The sequence below is a fragment of the Trachinotus anak genome, unplaced genomic scaffold, assembly GCF_046630095.1.
Source record: "Trachinotus anak isolate AG129_WGS33_773 ecotype Australia unplaced genomic scaffold, CSIRO_AGI_Tana_v1 ptg000014l, whole genome shotgun sequence".
NCBI lineage: Eukaryota > Metazoa > Chordata > Actinopteri > Carangiformes > Carangidae > Trachinotus > Trachinotus anak.
In genome coordinates, this window is record NW_027273865.1 from 21,970,122 (window position 1) to 21,992,555 (window position 22,434).

At 41.3% G+C, this 22,434-nt stretch overlaps 1 protein-coding gene across 3 annotated transcripts in view; it reads left to right on the plus strand.

The window, feature by feature from the left end:
- The window catches only part of LOC139632229 (immunoglobulin superfamily member 11-like), a 92,308-nt gene that overhangs the window by 26,235 nt on the left and 43,639 nt on the right, over nt 1-22,434 (plus strand). For all 3 annotated transcript variants that reach the window (XM_071497050.1, XM_071497052.1, XM_071497051.1), the window contains one exon: nt 2,327-2,356. In XM_071497050.1, coding sequence (XP_071353151.1) covers nt 2,327-2,356 — 30 coding nt within the window. The remainder of the gene's footprint in view (nt 1-2,326; nt 2,357-22,434) is intronic.

Consider the following 22,434-nt stretch of genomic DNA (forward strand, 5'->3'; position numbering starts at 1 on the left):
GGCCCTGTGAACATCAGCAGCTGAAAAGGATCAGTCAGGCGAAGCGTCAGCCTCACACCTCTGCCCCCACCGCTGATGCAGAAAATATGACAGAATATTACTGAGTGCTTGTTTTTAACACTGAATGCATCATTGAGAACCTGTAGTCAACTTGGAATCGAATTTGTAAATGTGGGTTTACATGAATAAGGACAAGGCATTTTTTTCTCTGTGAGTTTGGCCTCCTGCTGTTGAATTAGACCTTGTCACACATGAAGTGGGTGTAATAGGATTCTCCATTGAGCAAGTGCATGACAGTATGTTTCCAATATTAAAAGCACTCACCTCTCTACAAAATGTTATTTGGATTGGTAACACGAAACAGCAATACTGAGGCATTACTCCTGCAAAATAGGCACCATAAAGACAAATATGCTGGAAGTTTATGTATGAAAAACAGTGTTTGTGATGAGGTGTGGTCCTGTGATATGAATGTATGTGGTCATGCACTTCCACATGAACAACCTCAGCACAGACGTAGTTCATGTGTGTGTGTGTGTGTCAGGAGCAGATTGTGAAGCTTATTTGTATGCCACAGCAGCCTCTGTTGTTTCCAGGGCTCCTGTGTCCTGGGTGGTCAGCCTGAGAGAATCAGATGTTTTCAGCAAAGGACAGATCGTAACTGCCAGTGTCTCCTCTTTTCACGATACCATGAATGGAACTACAGTGCAGGACAAAGAAGCAGTGTTTTGCACAAAAAGAAGAAAGACTGACTGAAATTGAAAAGTATATCAAAGTCTTGAGACAGCAGTCTAATCTAGGAAAGTAAAGAGATAGAAATTCATAAATTCACAACTAAGTGTGTTTTTTTTCTCCCCTGGAGAGACCATTTCAAGTGGTTGCATGCAAACAAAAAGCTTTTATCACTGATGGTTGCATTCAAAGCACTTTCAGTGAAGGTAAAGAGTCTCAGACTCTCACTGCAGGTTAGCAAATTGTCACTGATCAATCTGCAGCCAGCGCTGGACCATCCCGACGAGCAGATCCTGTTATCAGACAGCAGATGTAGCAGGCATCTGTTAACACATGTACAATTCAACTAGATGACAGGGTTTTTCATCCAGCAGACATGAGCTGGTTTGTTCCAGTGCATCGGCTTCAGACTGGAAACCTGTAATTGAGGGCAGAGTGGTTTGGGGAATTGAGGAGAAAATGTACTTTTTGGGGGATTTACTTCTGGCAGTGTTGGTCGGCACCGTTTGGCACTGGGAGGCATTTAAAACATTCATTTAAATTCCCAGTGAATCCATAATTTATTATGTATAAAACAAAGATGTAAAGGTTTTAACAAAGTGTTTTCTTTAATGTCCTATGTGGCCAGTGAGCATTACCACACCTCTTATGAAATTAATCATATTTTGCACTGTAGCGATGTTTTAATGTGCCCTCAGAAAAATCTGTAATACTTTTTATTCTGTAATACTGTAACATGTAAGAGGCACTATATGCTGCTATCACACTGGTGCCTTCATCTAGGAGCAGAAGTAAAATAGGCTGATTGATGTTAATTGTAACGACAACAGCAGTGAACATGATATTGGCAAGTCAATGGCATCATATCTGATTATGTTTTCCTGGCAGAGGAAGAGAAAAGAAAGCTTAGTTTAAGTGCTACTGGGAAGCAGCAGATGACGATGATGGAAAGACGTCCATAGAGACGCTCACAAGACAAGGTGATGATGCAAAGATCTGGTAATGGCTTGCAATCTGAGTACTTTTGGATATGAGGTTTGTCAGGGAAGTTATTTTCCATGTGTGGTGCAGACGTGTACTCATGGCATGTATTTACCACATGTGAATGATGGCTTCTTTTTTTTTTTAGTGGATATGCATCCATGCACAATAATTACTTCATTCCCACTGCCAGGGAAGGATTTAATTAACTGTCTCCTGTCAGGGTAGATAATTAGTCAATAATGCAAGCGCGCACACACACACACACACACTTTTTCTCTCTCTTATACACACACAGAATATGTCAATATGTTTGCCATCCCAACACCAATGTTCAGACTAGAATGTTCTAACAATTACTTGCTGTTAAAAAGTACAAGCCTCGAGTGACACGGCTCAATAGGCAATTACAGAGGAGTATTGAGAAAAGCTGCAGACAGGACCTGAGCGTGTTATGGGTTCTGTCCACCTACAGAGAGCTAATGTTGATTTTTGTTTTAAATTGCTTCATCAGTGTGGTAGCACACCGTATGATCTGCACAGCCTGGCTTATGTCTATTTGGAACACAACAGTAATTATGTTTTCTACTTCTTCTTTTTCTCTCTGCTGCAGGTTCAAGGTTTGATCTACACACAGGGAAAGGTAAAAATAAAAAGAAGTCTTTAACTTACTTTCAAATCTCTTAGTCTCTTAGCTCTTTCTCTACTTTCCTTTTTTTCTGCATGCACGGGGGAGACAGGATGATTAGCTGGCATTAGACTGTATCTGCAGTTGTGTGTGTTCAGGTTGTGTGTGAATGGATAGAGAGGCATTATTGGGGGGATTTGTGAACCAGTTTGTTGTTGTTTTTACTGCAGACTCACACCCACAGTTACTGCAGGAGGCTGTTGTCCTAATCACAGTGAGCATATAATGTGGATTCAGGGTGTCTTATGGTATCAGTCATCATAATCACACACAAACACACAGAACATACAGCCTGACTAAGATAGTGCAGCACACATGCACCTGCTGCTACTGCAAAAAACTACTTTGTGTTTATATCCCACATTATGTCTCCACATGAATGCCATCTGTGAGATGCTAATGGTTGTTTCCCAAAATTATCACTTGAAGTGTCTTAGAAGCTCCCATGCTGTGTGTTTAGCTATGCATGTTCTGTATGTGTAAGGTTATGACTCAATGGGATGTCTCCCCCAACTGATTTTAATAAACACACAAACACAAAAGTACATCAGCACTTTGTCTATTTAGGTGTTCTTCACAGTCACATTCATAGCTGGTTTTCTTTCTGTGGTATTGCCACAAAATGCTGCCTATAGCATTTTATCATCACGTTGATGGTGGACCTACAGCTCTTTTTGGTCTATTTCTGGCAGATGGAGTCTGTAACGGTTTATGACTGTGGCCTTCCCTCTGTAGATCCCAGAGTATTTTAGTCCAGAATAATCCCCACCATCTGCTGTCTCCTCTACTACGTTTTAGTGCTCAGTATCTTTCCCTCTAGCTGTCACTCCAGTTTATTTCCTATGGCATTTCCTCTTTCTGATTTCTGTTTTGCTGCGATCCCTCCCAGCTGGAACTTTTATTGTGATGCCTCTCTTCCTCTTCCCATTCAGTCTCTCAATCTCCATCACGCTCCATCTCTTTACTCCACTAAATCTCAATCTCATAGCTTTTTTCTTCCTTGTGGATCTTAATTCCCCCCCCCCCCCCCCCCCCCCCCCATCCTCTTTTCGATGATCTCTTCATCATGACTTCCTCATGTGTCCTTTTAAGATCTGCTTTTCGTCTGTCTTGTCTTAAATCTCTGGATGTCTCTACACACTCTGCTCCTCAGTGTTTCCCTCTTTATCCCCCTCTCCATCCACACATACACGCCCACGCCAACCACTCTCAGCAGACTGTCAAATCCTAATCTGGGCTTCATGACCACTATACCTCCCGGTTTCCTATTCAAAGGTATTAAAAACCCACTCCACGAGGAATGCATGGAGATACATTTAATATGTGCATTATTCCAGAAAAACTACACCAGTAACCACTATTTGTAAATCCGTCCCTGAGGTTGTGTGTAAAGGCTTCCTATGTCTTAGTAACTGCTACAAAGGGATTGGGTCGTACCGTTGAAATTTAGGAATATCTTCTTAACTAGTGATGCGAGAATCTGATACTAGGAAACATCTGTAGCATTGTCCAATCAGAGGCTATCAGTCAATGCAGCATCATGAAATGCAATTGAATATATTTAACTTGAACAGCAGATAGTTCAGAGAGGAATGGGCTCAGGACTGAAATCACAACTGTAAAAATTATATGCTGGCTCAGAAAATCTCATTTGAAATGTGGAAGGCTCTCATCTTCCTCTACAAGCAACACAAAGGTGCCCTGGGAAGCTGCAGTTGTTCTGTGGCAACTGGTACATGACGACTGCAGAAACCCTCAAGTGTGTACAACTGTATCCCTTCTCTTGTCTGCTCTCCTCTCCCGAACAGATGCTCTAAGTGAGGATGAGCTTTTTGTCAAATTGATACAACTGAGAACATGACAACCACACGTCACTTAGCACAGAAACACATGCATTTGTGACATTAACAATCTCCTTAGTAAGAAATTCAATGGGCTACAATGACAAGGGCAGAGTTTATTCTTCCTGCTAGATTCACATGTACTGTGTGTGTCTCCGAGGGGCTCACAACAACAACAGCTATGATAAAAGAAATATAGACAGGTATGACATCAGCACCTCGGTGACATGGTTGTCGGCCATGTACAGCACATCTCCCCAGCACACAGCTGGATTAACATGACTGAATGGATTATTGAGTGTGTAACTGTGTGTGTTTGTGTGTGTGTGTGTGTGTGTGAAAGTGAGAGAGTCAGATAGAAACAGAATGATAAAACACAGTGGTGACTCCTGTGTCAAGTAGGTATTTGATAAAGCCGGATACCTTCAACAGATACTGATAATACCCTGAGATCATCATATTTTGGCTCAACTGCTAATGACATCACAAAACCATGCACGACACATGTACGTGTGAGCTCACACACACACACACACACACACACACACACACACACACACACACACACACACACACACAATGAGCAGATCACAGCCTCATCATCTCGTCACTCCTATCGCTAAATCCATTAGCAATAGGAGTCACAACCTCATTCTCCACCAATTTCCCCCCCACTTCCACTTCCTCTTCTCTCATTCTTTACCAGACATCATGTCCCCTGTGTGGGACATTTTCTCTCTGTCTGTTTTTCAGAGCTTGTCTGAAAAATGACGTGAAGAGAGACAGACGAACAGCGAGATTAAGCACGTAGGTGTTCACAGCCTCGAGGGCACTTCTGGGGTACAGTTTTCTAAGTGGCAGCTAACGAGCCAGCCTCTCATCGTGCCACTCGAAATGACATATTTATCAGAACTTACCATTTTACAGTCCTCTGAGAGCACACGGTCATGTAAAAGCAGACAAAGATAATTTCGGCCACAACACACACATCATTCATTTAAAGCATCTGCATTTTGAGGCTTCAGGCTATGGTTGTCCTCTAAGGATTTTTTGATAAAAACAAAGATTACCTGATGGTAATGATCATGCTCCCTGAAATACATCATTTGTCTTGTCTATTCCTTTAAAGAAAACAAAACTATATATTTATGTGTGTGTGTGTGTGTGTGTGTGTGTGTGTGTGTGTGTGTGTGATAGTGTGATTGCCAGCTGGGCCATTTATGCTAAAATTGCTTTCCTCTCTGCCGTAAATTGCTTTGGATTGCTGGTGATAGATACTTTTGCCATTTCTCTTCAGAGTTCAATATTAAAATCTGCCATGATGTCATTCTTCTGCAGCCAGGAGCTGCTGCAATGTGTTTCTTGGATTACTGTATTTGAACATCGCGTAAAGCTCTAAGAATGTCAATAATGAATATGAGGCATGCAATCTGCTTGACTATTCAGAACGCTCCTAATTGAAATGCTTAAAAAGACAGCTCTGGCTAATCAGCTTAGAGATGTAGTCCACAGTTGACGGATAATAAAGAGGATCTTAGTGCTGAAGAGTCTATTACCACCCCTGTAATGAGAGTTCACATAATATGATCTGAGGACAATGGAGGGATGGAGAAGTTAGGAGAGAGGGAGCGGCAGGCTGGGAGAAGGGAAAGAAGAGATGGTTCCCATTGTTCAAAAAGAGGGTTAAAAAAAAAAAGAAGCATCACATCAAAGGGGCTGAACACCTGCTGCATAAATGTCAGTTTGTAAGAATTTGTTTTAAAGGTAGCGACTGAGGTAATGAGATGAGATGCGAATGGAAGGTTGATGCAGGATTTAAGATTGAGCGTGGCCATAGGGACACAAATGTGTAATAACGGATGCTGAATAGTGCTGTCGTTGTAAGAAATGTTAAACCTTAAAATAAATAAACTAGAAAGTGGGAGCTACAACAATGACAACCTATTTTATTCCAGACTCAACAGGTTGTTTATCATTGCTTAATAAAGTATCATGACATGAGTGTTTTCTGATCTCCCAGCTCTGCAGTTAAGGTATGGTTTAAAGATGAGGTGGCTAAAAATACTTCAGTACTAAAAAGAAAAATGCTTACTGTAGGACAAGAGAATTCAAACATGGTGTTGGTCCTCCCTGTAAGATTATGTGTTAGGATAACAGTAACACCACTTTTGTTTTTGGCACTAAAGACGGCAGAACTGCTCATCAGGCGGACAAATTGTTTCAAAAGCATTAACCCAAGTGCAACATGATGAATGTGAATGTCTGGATGTGTGCTCCGTCATAGCAATGTTTAAACAATATTGCATCGCCTTTCTCTCTATGAGTGTAGCTGTTTGGATTAGTTATAAACACTTTTAAACAAATTGAACAAATTCAAACACAGCCCATCCCAAGAAAGTATAGTCATTTGCACAACTAACACCGATCTCTTGTCAGGAAGAAAAGTTAAAAAAAAAAAAAAAGTTATTTTCTTCATTGGAGGAATCTGGTCAGGACATCTGAGCTGGTCTGGAGTCTAGCAGCTGACATGAACATGTGAACAGCTTTACCACTCAAGGCAAACAAAAAGTAGTGTAACTGACCCGAGAAAAGATAAAAACATGATGACTTTCTCTAAATCAGAGACGGATGAAAATGATCTTGAAAATGATTTTTTAACTTTTTAACAGTGGACAGAAACAAGACTCAAAGATAAGGTTAAGACTGAATGTTTGTATTATATTAAACATGTTTTTTTTGTCTCTGAATTGCACCAAAAAGTTGTGATTTTTGACAAGCTTGAGAATACAGCAGAAGATGACAACCCAAAGCCCCCATTGCCATCTGCAGTCCAGTATGACTAATGTAACAGGTGGCTTCCCATATGCAGACAAATATATTGACATATGTCGTGTGTACTGGCATTGGAAGAATGTTTTTGGATTATCGTGACGTGGATCTTTTCGTATTGCCGCATTCTTTTGACAGACAACCTCAGAGGAACAAGCACCTGTAAAAGTAACAGTTATTAAGTGCTGACGAGTCTGTTTCCAGCGCCTCAGACAGGCTGCTTCGTGCAAAAGGATAATGCACCTTGTTTCCGACATGATGTATCCTGGGAAATCAGTGTTGCAGTGAACAAAGTTAACATCACAGTGAATCACGGTTCACTGATGGGCTGGGGTGCAGTGATGAAATGCCACAAGGCGACTCTCTCCCAACCGTCTGTCACTCATCTCTCTCTCACTTTCACTCATACACTGACCCTCCAACCTCACCTTCTGACGTGCACATGCTGTGCACACACACGCAGAGTTTCTAAAGCCTGTGTTTATGAGTCAGACAGAGGTCAGGGCTGTGCAGTATGAGTGGAATGACACAGGGGCACACAAGCACATTTCCAAGCAGCTCCTCTCTGGATAAGAGAGGGCAGTGTGACATAAAACCTTATCTTAGAGCATGCAGTAACCCTCGCTCGACTTATCTCGTTGTAAAGCACATTTGGAGGTTCTGTAAAATGTGTTTCGTAATCCTATTAAAGTTGAAAGTTGAAACAAACACCACCTGGTATTAACAGTGCATGCCATCTACGTATTGAAGGGCCTCAGTATGATCAGATGTCCAGTTTTAACCTGTCCTTGCTCTCTCTGTCCTCTGTCCTATATAGTAACAACTAAGGAGCAACTAAGATTATTTACACTTGGGGACCAGATATGTCATATCTCATAGTTTTAAATGTGATACAATAATTATTTCTACATAATGGACATATAAAAATGGAGGCATTAATCTGAATACAACCACAGGTAGTGAGTTTAATAGTTAAACATTGTACGAAACATGCTTATTTGCTTTCTTGCTGAGAGTTAGAAGAGAAGATCGATACCACTCTTACATCCGTCCATCAGTAAAGCCAATATAGCCAAGATGGGAAGCAGGGTGGAGAAAGCTGGCATGGCTCAGTCCAAACATAGATGTCACTGTCCCCACCCAAGAAAAGACTGACACATAATCCCTCCTAAACTTGCAACCTGTTAATTTACACTATTTCTTTCTTCTAATGTGTTAATTTGTGAGATTGAGAGATTCAGGTAGGGTGCTTTTAACTTTGGACTGAGCCAGGCCAGCTGTCACCCCCTGATTCCAGTCTCTGTGCTAAACTAAGCTCACTTATTGCTGGCTGTAGGTTGTGTTTGCATCTTTACTGCAAAGAGCACTGTGCTTTACTGTCTGTTTTACTGTCTTGTCTTTGAGTGGTGTTCAGGTCGTCATCTTTTGAGAAGAGAATTATTAACTGTAAATAGAAATATGTCCAAAAGAGAAGACATGGGCGGTAGCTTCTTTGGTGTCAGCAGGTGGTTTTTTTTCAGTGCAAACAACTGCCACCAGTTAATGAAGGGTAGTAGAATGATGGCTCTGAAGCAAAAAGTGGCTCAGATCTTTAGGATACTGGTAGCTGGACAATAAGACAACAGTGTTCAACCTGTAGTATTAAAAGTAAAGGGGGCATGTCCTCCTCATCCTCAGTGGAAATTACACCCTTGACTGTATCGACATGAGAGTGGTACTGATCGAATCATCTAACGATTGGTAAAAAAGTGATTAAATATCTGTCGTTTTGAACACACCACAGAATCTTTAGATGCAGGTTTCAGAATGATATTCCTCCAAATTGTTCACATGGGTTAAACGTAACAGGAAGTGCTCTAGTCCATGATGTGCTATTAGTATATTATATGTTAGCTGTGTCTGCTCTGCCCTCCAGCCAGAGACAGGACTACTTTTTCTCCACATGTGTAAGGTGGGCAGATGCCAGCCACAGGAGCGGAAGAAAAAGGGCACAACTAAAGTCCTGCTACTCATTATCGTCAACAACACCATCATTAATCATCACACCTTGAAGCATCTGAGACCTGCAGGATATACAGTACGAATTAACTGTGAGCTGGGTTCAAAGGGCGGCTGCAGTTTGGTATGAACTCACCATTAGCCTATATAGACCAAGACAACGTGACCAGAGCCATGCGTTTGTCTTTAACTAGGTCAGACATTGTTTTGTAGGTTGAAACTTAAAATCTGTGAGCCCATATTGTTGTAGTTGAACACAGCACTGTTCTGTGTAAGCTGCATTTACTTTTTCGCCGCTCCTCTGCACAGCACAGAAGCTATAAACAGTCGACTTTCATCACAAAAGGATGAGATGATGAGATTTGGAGGATGTCTTTTTTAGGGTGTGCTGCTGTCATGTCGATATCTTTTTGTGTTCCAACCTGAGGTGTGTGTAAAGCGAGGGAGGCATTGTGGGTAAGCATGAGGTCGGGCCCTGAAGCTCAGGCAGTGGTTAGTGTGAGGCGGCTAATTTAGAAAGTGTTGTGTCAGAGTAATAGGAGCTGAGAGGAAACGCCTGATACATATCACAGACACACACACACACACACACACACACTCACACACACACACACAGAGAGAGAGAAACTGCCTGCCTTTTTCACTGACTAACTACTGACACTGCGAACTTGACCCATTTGCTGGAATGGAACAATTATTCATTGTACGTAAATGAAAAAGAAGTGATGTGTGTGGAAAGAGAGGAGAGTAAGAGGCCTTTATAAAGACAGACAACAGATGGGGAGGAAATGTGTTGAGTTTGGAGAGGTGGGTCTGGCAGAGGGCAGTTAAAAGTTTGTGTGTGATTGACAGAAGAAGACAAGAAGTGAAAAGGGTGGGGGTGGGGGCAGCTGTCCTTAGATGTCTGTCTCCGAGGGCTCAACCAGGAGACATCTTTTAAGTTTTTCAACCTTGGCATGAGTGTAAAGATATGAAAACAGTGTCTTGAAATGAAATTGTATGGACAGTGGGGTTGGAAAAATATTTTCTGACAACCTTCTTATTCTGAAAAAATATCTTCAGATGGTAGATTTATGTTGAATGAAATAAATGAGTTATTTTTGGATCAGGAGTTTAATATATAAGATGGACTGATTGTAATTTACAGTTCTGTGGGAGTTGTAACCTTCTTCTCTTTGCTTCTTAAACTTGAGACCCTTTAACTGATTATTGCATAATTTAAGAAATACAAGGTTGACCAGAGGAAATGAGCCAGTTTTCCCACTGATTGACCTTTGGGAAATAAAAATGGTTTTGTGAGCCAGAAGCAGCGCCTAGGATCCAGCAGAGCAACGTGATCCATACTCCAACCACCTGGAGTGATTGTCATAATCACAGGAGCTGGGATGAAGAATTGGCTGGAGCGTGTATTGATTTCTGCTCACTGTATTGTAGCTCTGGCACACAGGTTGACGGCTGCATCACTGTGGCGTGTTAACGCTGGTGCACCAGTGAGACACATGGAAACGACCTGTGGCCTATTCATCTTCCCCTGACTGGATGCTCGTGCTTTGATTTCTTGTCCTTGCCACCTTCTGGCTGCCTGTGTGACAGTTTGCCTCCTATCTCTCTGTCATACGTGTGAGGAGGACTGATATCTAACACGTACATGCAGCTCACCGCCCCATTGATTATGAAGCTATTTGTTGTGGGGATGATTTGAGCCATGTCACAGCGCTCATGCATTATGCACGAAATATTGCACTCTTAGCTGCAGGAGAAAAGCAATAAATGCTCTGCTATCATCTGTTATTCTGGGAAAATTAAAGGACAGTAATGTGCTTTTTGAGAGCTGACCAATGGATACCAATGTTTCTCAGCAATTGTTTTTTTTGATAGTAGCACTTTTGGACATCATTGCCTTCCCTGCTTCTATGGTTTTCCTGCAGTTTTGGAGAGGTGGCATATTTTGTGTCATTACCATATCGATGAAATATTCTGTTTTAAATCAAGCTACACAGCCCCTCTCCTTGAATATCACTGTGAATAACTGAATTTAGAGGTAAGGTCTTTTTTTAAACATCTGCTTGCATGTCATACAGTATCGGAAATCATCTCCCACAGAAGAACTCATTAGTCAGCATGGCAGCTATGTGGTTTCAATTTTTTTTTTTTTTTAGGTGAAGGCCACTGGATATATTTTATTTACACCTCTGTGAATAATTCAGGGGAACTGGTTCTAGATGGAGGTAGCTCGCTTACTGTCTGACGTCTATGAATGGTTGAGTTATTCTAATGATGCCTCTCTCCCCCGTATGTATCAGTGCTTCAGGCTTTACCATAGCTGCTCATCAGAGGGTTTCTGGATCGAGAGCAGGAAGATTCTCTCTCAGCAAAAAGTCGCTCACTTAGCTGGTACTTGCACAGAGGGACGAGCCTCGGCCTCCTGAACCTCTTGCTAACGTTCTAGATTCAACTCCCCAGGTGTGCGAGTGTGATGTGTGTGTGAGCATGCACATCTAAATTTGTACAAGTTGCATTTGTATCTTTATGTCCTGCATGTCCTGCTATCTTTTCCATGCAAATGTGTCTCCCTCTTTCTTTTTGCAGGGCAGTCCCTCCCTTTTTTCCTTCATCTTACCCACAGTTCACCCAGTTTCATTCTCTTGCCTTTAACTCCATCTTTTTATCCTGCCTCATGTCTCAGTCCTCACTCCATCCTCACCCTGCCTCTTTTCTCCCCCCATCCCTTTGCTCCTTCTTTATCCACTCCTTCATCTCTGCTTTGAAGTGACCACAAGGCGTACCTTATCAAAAAGGGCTTCATAAGGCCCCTCAGCATTTTCCCAAGAGTGTTGTGTGTGTGTGTGTGTGTGTGTGTGTGTGTGTGTGTGTGTGTGTGCGTGCAGCCGCGCGCTTGTGAGCAAGACATGTTTGTCTCAAACTGATCTCTCTGCTGGGGAATCCAACCTGTCAGAGCTGACACAATGTTCAAACAATATCCACTTTAGAAATATCTGACTCCAGGCAGTCATGGTGTTGCAGGTTGGGAGGAAATGAAATTTTTGCACTGTAGGATGGGATTCAGCGGAAATCTTCTGAAACTAAAGTGTTAGATGGATAGTTTGACGCTCACTTTTTTCTTGCAGTTGAGAGAAGTGAGCTATTCAGCTTGGACTTCGGCCAGCTGCAACTGGGTCTCTAAAAACAGCAGTCATCAGTTGCTCAGTGCAGGCTCCCTCGTTCCTCCCTAACACACACACACACACACACACACACACACACTCCATCTCCTTATTCTCTTTCCTCCAAGCCTCTAAGATTCCCTCCTTACTTCCTCTGATCTTCTGAACATCAATCCCTCATTCCTCAAAGCAAAAGCGAGGGGACGGGAGATGACAAAAATGAGATGACAGATTACCTGCTATATATAGAGCCAGTCTTATGCTGCCTCCCTTATTCATCTTCTCTGTGCACCCCCAAGACATTAGATACACCTTTTGGTTTGCGACTGGCAATGCAAATGGACCCTCTCCCTCATCACAGTGCTGTTGAAATTCAGTTTTTTGTAGACGGTACCGGGCCTCGTGGTGAGGATGTGGTAGCACGAGAGAATCACGGTGAGGGCGGTGTGGGTGTTGTTGCAGTGGTAAACCCCAGTCGTTTGTCTTCAGTTTAAAGATTTGACACGATCTCAGTAGCTCAGCCAGAGTATTAGCATTACTTTTAGCTGGGGGGGACAGTGTGACACAATTAAATAAGTCACATTTCACCAATGATAAAATAGGTAAGTGTGCTCATGCATGTTTGTTATACTTAGTGGCCACAGAGTCGTAGTAACTACCTAGAGAGAGATAGATGACCATGGTCCACAGCAGTAATATCCTCTGTTCCCTCCTGTCCGTTTGTCTGCTAAGTGTTCTTGTATCGCAGATTTATGATCTCCTCGCTCTGGGTGACAATATTATAAAGTATGGATTAGCACCACAGTGAAAGGCCTCGGATAATCTCAGTCTCGTGCTTTTTTCTGTCATTCTCACTCTTTTGTGCTGTCTCTCTGCCACCTCCCTCTGCTTCCTTCTCTCGCTGTAAATCACAAGATTTTCAGGATTTAGCTCGTGCTTAGAAGACTGATCATTTGTGTTACAAAACCAATACAGCTGGCCTCTTTGTTCTGAGCTCCTTTACAATAATATACCTAGAAGCTTGACACAACTTATTACTTGTCTGACTAATTTAAACACAGTGTCTTGGGTTTCTTGGTGGAGATTTTCAGAAAACACAACTTTTTATTGGTGTTTATTGTATTTTCTTTAAAGCCCCCTTCCACTCAGAAATGTGTTTTGCTTATTGCTACCTCACATTAATGTTTGACCTTCACTGAACAATGTCAGTGCAGGGTTTGACACCAGGAGACTGTTTTCAAATTCCTCCTGTATTTACAAGTGCGATTTTGTGACATCACAACTACTATGGAAGTTAATCGGGGTCCAGAAAGCAATTTGTGGAAACATGCCTCCAAGGGCACCTAGACGGCAAAGTTAAGTTCTTAAACACATAACTGAACCCTTTTATTTTGGGAAAATACATCAGACACCAACAATTATTCAAAGCAGAGCATTTTTATGCATCTGGAGGAAGGTTCAGTTATTTCTGGCTTCAACAATGCAAAGACATAGTTCCACAAATGAGTTTAAGTAAATGCATAACACAAGAAAAAACACCTTATAGTACAATAAAATTGACCTGCAGTAAATACAAATTCAGTAAATTCATAATGTTTGTTTTCTGTGGAGTCAATCAGAGACGTTGCTTGAAACCAGCTGTTTAGTTTTGAGGCAGTTACTGTCGTGTTGGTGTGAGGCTACAGTACCTGCAGACTTTTCCACACTTATCACAGCACATCACTTTGCTGTGTTTGCAAATGACATATAAGCAGACATGACTGGAAAACTGCATTAGCAAAGAGGAACAGTAGATAACAGATAAACACTCACCAACAGACATTTGACTTAAAAACTTAAATTACAGTGAAATCTAACAATGTCACAAAGCGACAAACCACTGTGCTTCAAAGGGAACAAAATTTCCTACTCAGTATGTTCTCACAGCGCATCACCACCAGAGGTTGTTACGGCTCAGAAGAGCTCCTAAAACATTACCACCAACACATGGCAGGATTTTTTTTACATTTAAAGAAGTTTTTTTTTTTTTTTTTTTTTTTTTTTTGTTTGGTTGACTTTCTGTCATACATGACAACAGTGTGTGAAACGACCAAGCTTTGACTCCTATGACGTTACAACTTCTTCGATTAATGGTATAATTACATTAAGTACTATTTGGTGCAAGAAATGTAAGAAAAGAAGTTGGCTACAGGTTGAACACAGACAAAAAAAAATCCCAAATCGGTTTTTTACCTCTTGCACCCGGAGGCCGTAGTAGGCTGCTTTTAAATGTAAAACCTTTGTTTCTTCAGAACACCCAAGGCATACAAGGGCTGTCACTTACACAGTTGTACAAAAGCCTCGGTGCATATTTATTCATTCAAAATATCGCTCTCTCTTTCTTGCGCTGTGTCTTCATCTCTTACACTTTAATCTCCTGTCTTGCTCATCACCATATCATCAGCATATTGCTGTGTCGTTCTCTTTCTTCTGTCACTGTAAAGTATCACTCTCCCTTCACACCACCCTTATGGTCCTTTAATCTTCACAGGAGAGAGGGAGGGAGAAAAGTGAGAGAGGGAAAGAAAGGGAGAGGTACAGGTCCAGACCCCCCCCCCCTCCCAGGGATATAATTTGTTATCGCATATATTTACATCGAACCAAAAGGTAAGGCCCTGCTTTACGCCAGTCATCCCATCTACCTGTGACTCGAGACATGAATAAAGATTCTACACTTCTAATTGGATTTTCCCTCTCCTGCTCCCCATGTCTTTGCCAGTAGCATAATTTTTTATCACTTTTTTTTTTAGATGAAACGCAAAAATATGTGCCAACGAGGGCAGGGAGAGACAAATTGGAGCCACGAAACTATTCCTTTTCATGCTGAGAGGAGAAGGAGAGCTCTGTTAGCCTAGCTGACATTCCACTTAATTTGATTCATTACTGCGTGGTGACGGTATTGTCGCCACATGCAGGGAACTGGGCCAGTTGTACAGCTTTGAAATATCCTGATGGAGGACGGAACAACCAACACACTATGATAAAATATGAATCAAGACCAACTGGTGTGGCTTTTTCCTGGCCCCAGCCTGAAGTGAAAATTGCCTTTACCAGAACTTCTCACGATATTTGTGAAGCAGTTGTGAGAGCAAATTGGGGAAACAAATTGTTTGTGGAAATTCAGTCCAACCGATCAAAGTCCATGGGGCTCATAGAAGTTGAACTCAGCCAATGGACTGATGCTGCGTAGCAAATCATTGGTCAGTGGTGTTGATGAAAAAAGTATAGAGAAATTCTACGGTCAAATTTCATAAGGTTGAGGCTTGTCTTTTTTAAATATGTCTATATTACCAATAAATCCCATGAAATGACTAAAACCCAACAAAATGTTAGTCTGCCAATCAATACTTTTTAACTTTCCTAACCTGATGCACTTAGCCCCAAACCCATTAGCTAAATTATTTCCTAAAACAGCTGGGCACTGTAGTTTTTAGCAAATGCTACAAACAGGAGTAAATAGTCTTTATGCTGGGAACTATTTTTAGTGGCTGATTAATGCACAGTTGATGCATTAGTGAGTGTTTAAAGGTGGCAGCAGGACAGAGGATGTGGGATTGAAACGAAATAAACTACAGTGTGTGTTCATTGTAATGAAGGCACATGTCATCTGGTGCAACAGTGTGGCTCATTAATGTGTTTTTAATAGTTTTTGGACAAAAAAAAAAAAAAAAAAACTATGGTAAGACATTTCAGGCTTTGGCTTCACAGACAATACTTGTTGACAAGATCAATTCATTGTTGTAGTTGGTCTTTACATAGGATTTGCTAACAACAGAAAATATACAATAGCCTATAACCACATGTATCTTTACCTGGAATCTTGTACTGTAGATTTTGCATGGATAAGCTGAAAAACAAAAAACAGTCTAAATGTCCTTTGGGAATTTTAATCAAGAGATTTCCAGGTTTGCAGCACAGACAGTATGTTTACTGGTAGATGACAGAGTAATGCAACAATATGTGCCTGTGATATCACTGACATATGAGCAGACTCAAATGGAGAGCAAAGCACAATCTGTCTGTTTGACTTGCTGTTATGACTCATACAGTATGCATACAGTACAGGCAGCTGGTTGCTGGGAGTGTTTTGGCCACTAAGTTGTTCACTCATACTGTTGTATTTCAAATATGTAATGAGTGATAAATGAGTTACACTACACAAAACAATAATCATCTGAAATCATTTGAAGTCATATTAATTGTTAAAGTTTGCTAAATTTAAGAAACACTCATAAATGTATTATTAGATTATACTGTGTTGAGTAAGTGAATATTTTAACATAAAATTGAAGCTCTTCCCACTGTCACTGTAAATGTCCAGGAGACACGTGCTGTTTTGTGTGCTGTGTAGCACCCTAGTTATTCAGTGAGGTGTAGGGAGAGGCTCCTTACTGAGAGTCACCCACCACAGGGGCTCCCACCACTGTTGATATGTATGATTTTATCCCTCAAAGATGAATTAATTGTGAATTATATTACCATACTAAAAAAGAACCAGATCCTGGCTCTTCTTATGATATCGGCACAAAACATGCATTTAAATGAGTAATTATGTTATCATTTGTAAACCAGAGCAGGTAAAGACAAGAGTGCAGTGCTACTCCCTCTCCATAGATGTAATGGAACATCAGTAATCATGATTTTTACATGCATACACTGATCCTTACCGACAAATGCCTTGAGGAGAACGAGAAAGAACAACCAACCCATTTTTCACCGTCAGCATCCGAGAGACTTTTTTTTTTTTTTGTCACTGATGCTTTCTTCTACACGGTGGGCTGCACAAGGCATTACAACAAAGATGCATTTAAGCTTGTCCACAGACTGGTCTGGTCTGTTCGAAGTCTGGGTTGTGAATATTTTTTTTTTTTCAAAACATGTATGAACAGCACATTTTTAACCTTACAAAAATACTACCATGCGAATTTGTGTGTGCGTTAAACACTCACGAGGACATCCTCTGGCTTTTTCTGTCTTATGGAGAGTGAGATGCCTACGCTCCTCCATGCATCTTCATTTTTATACACAGGAGTGTAGAAAAAAGATCATTAGAAGAAGAGAAAGCAGCCCATAGTCTCCTAATGCATGCAGGAGGAAGACCATCTTGATTGGCGTGGGATGTGTGCATTCATTCATCGTTGCTACGCTTTCATACGCCGCCACAAGTGATTTTAAACCTAGCCATCCACCAAGTTCATCTCCCAAACCCCCGCTTTCCTCAGCCATAAATCATCATCTAGCCACAGGCCACTGGGCGCACAGCAAGGTGACACTCCACTCTGCTACCAACACCACTGGAGGTGGGAAGCAGAGACAGAGAGAGAGAGGGGAAGGAAGGATGGAGAGAAAGGGGGAGGAAAGGGCAATAGGTTGAGAACCAGGAGGAAAGAGTGAGATGGAGAGAGAGTGTGATCTATCTGCTCAGCTGCCACAGTGGGAGGGAAATCTTTGATGTAAACTCTATTACTGTTTGGCGTGTAGAGACACAGCTCAAACTTGAGTGAAACCCAGGGTGGTTCATGACACCACAGAAAGACTCCTGTCTGGAAATTCAGGCACATAGAGACTGTATCCTTACATGAGGGTATGAGGGAGAACTGGTCTAACAGTATAAAATATGTGTCCTTAACCTGCTGGTGATATAATTTCTATGGTCTGTCTAGTCCTTGAAGAAATAGTTTGGCTTGTAGGATTTTTTTCCACTGACCCAAAGTAATTAAAAAATACATTTTTTATATGTCTGTGTGCAGTTTGACCTCATGTTAAACAGCAAAAAGCCTATCTGAGCTCACTTCATGGATGCCTATGATATTAATGAGCAGCCCATTTCACTGTAGTCTGTGAAGCATCTCCAGGGACATACGCATGGTTTAAATAACTACAAATTGTATGTGGATTTTTATAAAGTAGCCTTATTAATAAAGTTGCTTACATTAGGCTATATCACACCGGGGATTTTGAATACTTGTTGTTAATGGAGTTGGAGTGACCCTCAGCCTTCTCCCTATTTGAAGTAACAGTCTGACATTTTAGGAAACAGGCTTATTCACTTTCTATCCCAGAGTAAGATGAGAGGATTGATAGCTCTCTCACGTATGTAGTCTATACTAAATATGAAACTTGAACCAGCAGGTGGTTAGCTTAGCGTATTGTACACACTGGAAGCGGGGGGAAACAAGGTAGGTTTGCTGATTACGTCTGGTTCCAGTAAGTTAAAGCTTGCAGACATGAGAACGGTATCAGTCTTGTCAGGTAATTCTTCTCTCTCTTATTCAGCATTCAGCAAAATTCCACAAAAACTTAAAATTAATTTCTTTTCACGACTTTTTTTTTTTCTTTTTTAACATTTCAGGTTCATTTATCTATCTTGAGAGGACACAACTTTTTTTATCCTCTTGCTATGATGCAACCTCAGAAGTTTTTGTCTTGGAATTTGTCAGGAACTCCTCTACTATGTATATTTTTCTAATTTAAGTAGAACAAAAAAGTGTGGCAGAGAGAAAAGAACTGGTGTAGGTGGTGAGTCTGTGCATAACCAACTGTGCCAGTATGATGAGCATGGTGTTTAACTGTGAGCCCCCAGAGCGTGAAGAATGTACTGTATGTGCTGTGCTGTAAAGCAGGTCTGTCCTTTTACTATATCCTGTCTTCTATTAGATGAATAAAACCCATGTTGGTTTGTAGAGTCGGTTTGCAAAGCAACATCTTGTTTTGAACTGTAAAATTCACTCATGAGGAACAGCTTTTTTTTATTTGCCTGTAACAATACGGATGATTTATACTGCATTCATTAATCAGCCCTCAAATGTAATGAGCTCATCCAAGTGGGAGCAGAAGGTTATGATAGCAGCTTAAAAGGGTGTTGGCTCACTTAACCTGGACTGTACTGGGTCTTATTTCATGCGAGGTGGTATAGACAGAAAATCAAATTTCATTTAATTAATCACCAGCTCAAATTTAATGACCCTTGTGTATTGGGGTAGAGAAAGCAATGTTACTTTCTTGGCACAGTCGCATTGCACATTACTGCTTGTGTCACACTGTCTCATTCAAACACAGATGAAGCTATTTACTATCTCATATTTATCTCTCTCTCTCAACTGAAATGAAGCAGGGAGACTGGATGTAATGGCATGAGATTGACCCAGCAGGCTCAGCGGGGAAGGTTCAATACCGCCATCGTTTTATTTCCTAGTTTATGAAAGAGAAACCGCAGAGAATGAAGCCAATGATTTATCAACCCTCAATGGTAACGATGCTACCCTTGTGCAGTGTTATAAGAGAGACACAGCAGGGGGGAGGAAAGAAAGGCAATGCACACTATTCCTCCGCTGCTACCACTTCCTTCATATACAGCAGTAACGACATGTGGATGCTGCATGGTGGAGGAGTCGCAACTATGGTGTAACTACTTAATATACTTACTGAAGGAAAGTAGAGTGTCATATAGTGTATATCTCAGAGATAATAAAGCCACAAGGTAAATATTATTAACAGCAATAGTTTTATTTTTACATGATATAAACACCCTGAATTACTGATGCTACCGCTGTTATTTCTTATTCTCATGAAGTAGATAGATGTGACTTTCATTGGGAAATGATAACCAGCACTCTGACTGAGTTCACGAGTAAGAAGAATATTCATTTTTTTAATTTTAACCATGCGGTGGCTCCTATAACATTAGCTGGCCGCTTACATCTGGACATACTCATGGCTGAAGCTGGTGCAATGATTGGCTCCCTGAGGAGGGAATTAAAGTACCTCCACTGAGAGAGTTTGACCACGGCGTTTCTTTGGATGAAATGCAAATGGCTGTATGCTGCTAGGTTTTTTTTTTTTTTTTTTTCCATCAAGGGAGAAAAGAAAGAGCCACTGCTCCTTCCTCCCCCCCTGCAGCATTTCTGTGACACAGACTAACGCAGACACACAGGCAGCATGTGAGCAGTGATTTCCTGATGTCAGCTACAGATGGCCTGTGCCATGCCAGATTAATGGCAATATTGAGAGGGGAAAAAAAAAAAATCCATGTGGAGTCTGACACAAATTGTTCAAGTTTACGCTGTGCTGTTCGGGTTTTAAGCTACTTGTAATTGCAATCATAACTATAAAGGTGATAATAATTGAACATAGGTTCAGGTTTATTTATGTCCTGACGTGCATGCATGTCTGCAGAATTGCTTTTCCAGTTGGCTCTCTGTGTTGTGATGAAAGGGTCTGAAGATGACGTGAGAGAAACAGCTGAGGACGGAGAGCCAGATGGATGGATGGATGGGCCGATGGTTGGGAGGAAGAGGAGATGAGCGTAGAAACCTTTTGTGTTTGTTAGTGCCAGCTCAGCATCCGCTCACGCACAAGTTTCTCCTCACACATCGCTCACACAAGGGGAGAGAAATTAGCACGGGGTCCTCATCTGCCCCCCACAATAAGTAAATCAGTTGCATTGATAATATACAATCCTGGTACAGCACTGTCTGAGCTTAATGTCTGTCACATCGCAGGCTTTTCATGGCACGTTTGCTCGCTTGCAGAACTGCAGTTAGATACAGAAAGAGGGCTACGCTGTGGTGTCAGTGGGCTATACAACACACACATCACACACATCACACACACACACACACACACACACACACACACACACACACACACACACACACAGGGACATAAACACACTCACATTCATGTCTCTTGCTCTAGGCAGTTCTTCTGCTTGGCTTGCAGTGCTTGTCCTTTGGTTGAATAAATGGCTCTGGGTAACCTCTCTGGTTCGTGCTGTGATAGCAACACTTAACGGTCCCTCCAGTTAGACTGGAACTGTAGACCACTTCAGTTTGGACCAAGACAAACAATAGTATTAGAGCCAGTTCCTGAAGCTGCTTACTTAGCAGATACAGGGATGTAGCACCTTCACTCCTACAGGTACTTGAGCACGTACACAGTTTTCAGTTTGACAAATGCCATTGTCACACTTATACCCCACTTGATCACATGTACTGCACAATAGTTTCAGTGTATTCAAGCTCAAACTCGTGTGCACGCGCACACACACACACACACACACACACACACAATATAAAGCTTTATAGCTGGATAATAATAGCTGGAGAGTCTGCATCTTGGGCTTATATTAAATATTCCTGGGTTTATATTGAATCCATATATTCTGAGTGCAGTCTCTGTAATACCCAGTGGTAGAATTACAAGTTTGCACTTTAAGCTGCTAGTTGTCATCGCTTTGTATGTGCTTAGTTTTAGTCCCACAGCTAGCAGATGCTCATCTATTTGTAGCCTGTCCCTTGCTGGTCTCCCAACACAGCAGAGATGATGTGTGAATTCTGCTTTCAAGTAGTCTTCAGTGGAAAGTGTAGTGGGGGGTGGGGTGGTGGAACACCATGCATTACCCTAACAGAGAACCAAGGTGTAGTGTAAATTATTATAAAGCACCAACTTCAAAGGGTAGGCCTCACATGTTAGATAAAGAGTGAAGTGAAACATGTTGAGAGAATTATATTTCAGCTTGTTCACGGATGTTGCTGCTGTTATTTGGGTTTTGGTTTTCTGACTGAGGCCTAAGGGAAGACACGGGGCTCAAACTAATGGCGCGCAATATATACAATATAATGTTGGTGGAAGCAGAGTTGACTCTGAGCTGCTTGTCTTGAGTAATTGCTTAACTAATCAGGCATGCCCATAATAGAATTTTAAATGTGGAAGAGGTCGTTTTCAGAATATTTTTGGTCTGTTTTGCATAATTATACTTTGACAATAAAACTGGGAGCAAAAAGGGGCTTAAATCTGTTGATGTCTGTTGAGTGAACAGTTTGGACCAAATGCTGTCAGTTTGAAAATCAATTTATAGTTTTATTATTATCAGTAATTTTTTTGTCAGTTTTTGAGATCCCACCGTTATGGGAATGGAAACATTCACCATTTGTGTTCAAAGAGACATTCAGTAAAAGGGGAGGTTCAACCCAACTAAACACAATGTACCATACGTAGAATATTTTACTACATATTTTACACTGACTTGTGATGCAAAAATTACTAACATTATATTATATTTTTGGCAAAAAAGCCCATAAAACACTTTATTTTTGTGTCTGTTTCCTCATGATGAGGCAAATACAGGTCAGGGTTTACCCACCTTTTGCTTTGCATCTAC